General features: G+C 50.0%; 1 protein-coding gene across 2 annotated transcripts in view; it reads left to right on the top strand.

Moving 5' to 3' along the window:
* Positions 1-217: 217 nt before the first annotated feature.
* The window catches only part of SLC66A2 (solute carrier family 66 member 2), a 31,611-nt gene continuing 25,828 nt past the window's right edge, over positions 218-6,000 (top strand). For both annotated transcript variants that reach the window (XM_061995988.1, XM_061995987.1), the window contains exons 1-2: positions 218-311; positions 526-861. In XM_061995988.1, the coding sequence (XP_061851972.1) occupies positions 659-861 (203 nt within the window). In that variant the 5' untranslated portion in view covers positions 218-311; positions 526-658. The remainder of the gene's footprint in view (positions 312-525; positions 862-6,000) is intronic.

Raw genomic sequence — 6,000 nt, 5'->3', positions numbered from 1 at the left:
AAAAGGTTTCAGAATCCCTGAAAACAAACGACCCTCGGGCAGCGCCCAGCGACCGGCAGAGCCCCGCAACGCCCCGTTCGGGGCGTTGCGGGGCTCTGCCGGACGCCGGGCGCTAGGACCCGGCGGCGCGTCCCGCGCGCTGGCTCGACGGGGCGGTTCCCGTCTCTGATTGGCCGAGGCGCCGCCGGTCGCCGCGGCGTCACGGGCCGGGCCGGGCCCGCCGCTGCCTGTCGGCCGTCAGTCAGTCAGTGTCAGTCACACACCCCGGAGGCGCCGGAGGGGGATGGCGGCGGCCGCAGCGCGGACAGCAGGTGCGAAGGAGGGACAGGTGCTCTCGGAGAAGTCGCTGTGCCCGCGTCCTCCCGGGAGCGGCCGCTGGCGGGAGGTCTCCGGGGGCGGCTGCCGCCGCAGCCCTGTGCGGGAAGCCCGCGCTGAGGGCGGGAGCGCCGCGCCGGGTGTGGGGCGGCGGAGCGGGGGCGGCTCACCTGGGGCAGGGCGGCTCTGACGTCCCGTCCCTTCCGCCAGGTGCTGGCCGTGCGACAGGCAGCGCAGTCACTGTGCCGCATCCCGTCCAGGAGCCCGGCCGTGGCTGAAGCCGGCTGCGGGCGGTCCCCTCGGCGTGCCGGCCCGCCGGGCAGCCTCCCCGCCGCCCCCCGGCATGGAGGAGGCCGGCTTGGAGTGGCTGCTGGTGCCGATGCAGCAGCTGGTGTCGTGGGGGGCGGCGGGGGCCATGGTGTTCGGCGGCGTGGTGCCCTACATCCCCCAGTACCGAGACATCCGGCGGACGCAGAACGCGGAGGGCTTCTCCTCCTACGTCTGTCTGGTGCTGCTGGTCGCCAACATCCTGAGGATACTTTTTTGGTAAGTTGGTTTTGCGTGTGCGTGTGGCTCTACCCGGCTGTAAAGGTTCTTGCTCGCTTGGTAGATGTAATGCTTTGGTTGGGAATGTTTGAGCAGGGAGTGTGTTTTACATGCTTTAACCCTCCTAAAGGTCTGTGAGTGAGTGAATCTGCACTGATGAGATGAACCGTGCTGTCTGTTGCTCTTCCCAGCTCTGATCATCAGTGCTCTGCTGGTACAAGATGCAACTTTTTAACTTGCTGGTAAAGAGAAGAGGTTTATCCAAAGTCAGATTGCTTTTCTTGCTGATTGTATTTGACGTTTCCCTCGCTCTAGCTCCTCTCTCAGCCCTGCACGCTTATTCTCGCTTCTAGTCGGTGTTAACGTCACGGGGACACTTGCCATATGTTCCTGTATTTTCCTGAGAAGCCAAGTGGCTTCAGAGAGGGTTTGTTTCCAGAGCTCCATGTACAACTGCAGGTAAAAATATTTGTTAAGCAAGCAAAAGGTGGGCTAGCTCTCAAAGCAAATTCTGTTCATTTTCAATGTCACTTTAAGTATTTAAAAGCAAGTTTTCTGCCATATTTAGGTCTTTTGTCGCTACACAAATAAAGTGTTGTTAGGGCATGATTTCCATAAATGGATTTCATTAACTTCTATTTCTCATTACTTCTTCTAATTGACATGCTACAATACTGAAAACCCAAAGCTGAAACTGTCTGGGAAACTGCTGCAACTAAGAACAGTTATTCTAAGGCTACAGAATACTTGTCCATGAAGAACTGATAGGAAGCAGGTTACATCCTTCTGTTAGTTTCTGGTTTCTTTTTAAAGCTCCTCTGATGAGGATCTTCCTGGATTCTTCTGGAGCAAAACACAACATGTAAATGCTGTGCTGGCATGGAGAAAACAGGGGACCCTCTCCTGAGACCACAGCTGAAGGCCAAACTGGGGAGTCATCACTAAATCAAAGACACTTGTTGCATGTTTTCCTGGGGAGATGCGTGTGGAGCAGCTGTAGGAGAGAGCAGAAGGGAAGCAGGGGAACTGGCGGCGGGGAGAAATCAAAGCCTTTGTTGACAGTTTGAGAAATAGAAATGGTGTGGTTTTTTGTTTCGTTGCAGACAGTTGAAATACAGGAATGATTTGTGCCTGCACACGGAGATGCTGGCAGAGCCTGGGTAGCCCAGGCGAGTGCATCTCTTAAATAACACTTGGGCTACAGAAGGACCGAAAGATCTTTCATTTGAACCGCGAAAAAGATGCTGATGTGTAGCTGCTGCTTCCCATTGGTTTTAGTTTCTCTTCATTACCCTTGGTTGCTGAGTGTGTAAGTCCTGACATCCCCTCCACTCTGATTCAAAAATAGGTACTTAAAGTGGTAGACCTTACGAACTTTCAGGTTCTGTAAGTGCTGCTTTTCAGGCCTGAATTATTCCTCAGGGTGGCTCATGGTTTGTGTTGGTTGTTCTTGTACACTTCAAAGAGATTTCTGTTGTTGCTCACAGGTTTTCCCTGGATTTCGTATATTCTTGAAAGTGAGGCTCACGAGTGGAATATTACACATATCAGAGGCACAGGCCACAGGAACAGACAGTTCCTGCCTTTTATGTTGTTTCCTCTGTGTCGTCACTCTGAGTAGCGCTGGTCTTTCTGCACCTCTGTCACTCAGAACAGACCCAGTCCCACCTTTCCCACGTGGCTCTAGCTACGCTTTGCTTACCTCAGCTGTGGGTGGCAGTTCCCTCATGTCCAGTTTGTGAACTGGCAGGTTCCACATGTTTCTAGAACTGTACTTAGTTGTCACAGAGCAATTTTTTGTTTGTTTGTTTTTAAATGCCTGGTTTTGCGGTGGGTGAAGTTTGACCTTTCATCTCTCCTCCAAATAATTTACTTCCTAATCTTCTTGGCATGTTTTGTATGTCAATAGAGTTGCAGCTGACGTATTGCACCGTGACAGTAGACAATGAACAAAGTACTGCTGAGACCAGGGATAACAGTCTTGTTGCCAGTGGGCTGTTTTCACAATTTCCCTTCCTCCAATTAGATTATCTCTGATGATGAGCCATCTTTTAAAGTCAAGAGGTTTCTGTACAATGCCTCTCCCCCTTCTCTTCCTCCCACCCAATCCCTTAGTTTCAGGGTGTGCTCAAAGCACTTCTGTTTGCTAGTGATGACAGTAACCCATTATCCATGAAGTCATTTTTCACGCTCTTCTGTTTCGCAGTGTCTCAGAATGCCATCTTTAAAGAGCCATCTCTGCTTTCAGTGCTGTGTGTTTGGTCTTGCTCTGTCTAACAGCGAGCTCAATGCCAGGACCTTGTGGAAAAGCAGTGGGAGAGGAAAGCTCTGGCCATGGGAAGGGCGTATGGGAAGCTGTGATCATGGTTCCACTGTGCTCTGTTTATGCACACGTGGCTTTTGTTTAGGGAAAAGAAAGTAGAGGTTTGACTGTGCAGACTTGTGGTTCAATGTGTTGACTGTATGTGAGGTGTCTGGCCCTCCTAGAGAGGATTCTGGGGCAAAAAGCCCCATATTTTGTAAAGCAGGCAGTCTGTGCTCATAGCAGCACACAGTGGGGTCTCTGTTTACCAGCGTGGAAAGGAAGTTTTGTGCTGTGCCTTGTCTTGGTAGCAAGTCAGCTTTATATGTAGTAATAATCTATTGTTACAGTTTCATGTAAGGCTTCAAAGCAGCATTTATCTTGGGGTGCCAGCCTAGCTGCTGACCGCAGTTTATGGGGGATATTGGCTGCTCCTGTGATCTAGCCCTGCTGCCACTGACAGCACTGCTGCTCCTGGCTGCCTCCTCCAGGTCATTGTTTCTTGCTTTCAGCCTGGAGAAGGTCAGTGCTGTGGGTAGAGACACATGCAAAAGTCAATGCCTTGGTGATTCTGGTACCTATGAAGACGTGTAGGATGTTCCAAAAAGTCTAATAACCATTTTTCCCCTCTGCATCTTTAATGAAATGCTTCATTGCCATTTTTTGTTGTTAAAATACCTGTCTGATGCTTGAGCTTTGAGGTGGTTAATCATCTGGTTAAGCTGTCCCAGGCTGTCCTGAATTGTGGGCCAGCTGCAGAGCTCACTGTGGCGTTTGAACTCAGCTGTGACCAAAGGGGACTGTCCCTGTGGTTCCTGTGGCCTGCAGCCTGCCGGCTGACTGGCTCTGCATTGTCATCTTCAAGAACAGGAACAAGGAGGTGGGCGAGAGTTGTGTAATCACTTGGGGGTGGAGGATGCAGAAAAACTTACTTGTGAGCTCTCCCTCTCTCCCCCCTGCCTCTCTTCCTCCTTTTTCTTATGATGAAGCTTCTGATCTTCTGATGAGATAAAATATGGTTTCTTGTAACGCTAAAATCAGAATAAATAGCTAGAGGAAAGGGAACTGCAGCTTTCTCAGGAGTCAGCAGTAGGCATTTTTATGTGTATCCTGAGTAAGTTCAGCCAAAAGTACTGATGCTCTCTGCCATTCCCAGAGGTCTTTGGACTTTTTTTGTTCAGTTTTGCAGTGGACAACATGTGTTATGTAGTAGTGTGATACGCTTTGTGTATTTTCCAGGAAGACAATATTCTTTCCAAAGGTTTTTGAGGCACAACTCAGTTTAGTGGACTAGACCTCCTGCAGCAACACCACAGAAATCCAAGCAGCAGAAAGTAAGCCTGTCCCATGCTGGAGCTGTTCTCGCCAAACTGTTGCCCAAGATTCAGAGGAAAACTATGGAGCGTGTTACTTTTGAGCAAAGGTTGACTGAGACAAGTATGTGGCTGGAGATGGTTTGCAGGAAAATGTTGGACTTGCTGTTGTCTGGAGCAGATTCCTCCAGATGGATTTATTTTGCTGTAACACCTACAGTGCTGCCTGGGGACCAGGACCCTGCTGTCCGGTGTTGCTTTGGCTTTGGATTGTGCACCAGCGGTGTCTGTCTGTAGGACTTGCTGTGGGAAGGAGAAACTTTGGCTTTTAAGACTTCTGTTACTAAAATGAATCATGGCAGCTTTTACCATGTGGGGAAGGTGGGATGATGCCATAAACCAATCTGACAGAGTGAGTACAGCTTGGGAAGATTGCGTTACATATGGCCTGCTGGTGGGATCTTGCTCAGATATTGAGAGCAGCAATGTTATGCAACTCCTCCTCCTTTCACAGAGTGCCAGAGAGCACACTGCTCTTTTGCACAAAAAGTAAAGAGGGCTTAGTGTGCCCGAGTGAAAGGCTTGTTTTGGGTGCTCCATAAAGGCCTGGAAGTTTGCGTGTCAAGGAGGAACTCCTATCAGGAGATTCTGTCATCAAATGGATTTGTTTCTCGTTCTTTCCGCTGATTAAATCCCGTGATGTTATGGAGATGGCTGCCCTGCTGCTCCCTGGGACCACCTGCCCTGGCAGCCTGGGCAGGATCACCCCTGCTTCCCATGTCGTCTACATCTGTAACTCCCCAAAGAGCTGCAAAATCTGACCCAGAGCGGTGGGGCCTGGGGCAGCAGCTGCAGGTGGGAGCTGAAACAGCACCCAGGGGTGCAGGAGGAAGGAGCGTGATTGGGGTGGTGATCGTCTGCTGGCACCAACAGCAGGCAGTTTCTTTTGAGAGATGTCTTGGGAAAAGAGACGGCAAGCCTTTGGTGTTCAGCCTAGTTGGGGCTTCTTTTGCACAACAGGCTGTTTGGAGGAGGCTGGACTGGAACAGCAGGATTATTGCAACAGGAGTGAGTTGTACTGATGGGATGAAGTCGTTTTCTCAATGACTGCTTGAACATTCACATCTCTTGTCTTCCTCACTCTGAACATGAATTAATTGCTTTTTTAAGACTGTTGAAATGCTAATAAAATGTAAATATGTGCATATTTGACCAGTACTGGAAGGAGGAGTTTCTTTGTTTTTATGGTATTAAGTAAACAGGGAAAAACTCTCTCTTTGTAGTGTTACATACAAAGTCTGAGTCCCCTCAATACTGCAAATGTCACATAACATCATCGTTGTGGGGTGAAAATGCAGAGTAACAATGACTGCCCCCTCCCTGGCACTTCAAAGCTGTTCTTTTCCACCAGCTCTTTTGAGCATCTTAAGGCTCTTCATCTTTCTGTCCTGATCTGCTTTAATGTTCCTCCTCTGCCAGCTCCGGCTTAGGCAAAGGCAGGAATAATGCCTGTGAGGCAGAGAA

The sequence above is a fragment of the Colius striatus genome, chromosome 4 (genome assembly GCF_028858725.1).
Source record: "Colius striatus isolate bColStr4 chromosome 4, bColStr4.1.hap1, whole genome shotgun sequence".
Taxonomy (NCBI): domain Eukaryota; kingdom Metazoa; phylum Chordata; class Aves; order Coliiformes; family Coliidae; genus Colius; species Colius striatus.
Note: the sequence above shows the minus strand (reverse complement) of the source record. Positions and strands in the feature narration are given on the sequence as shown.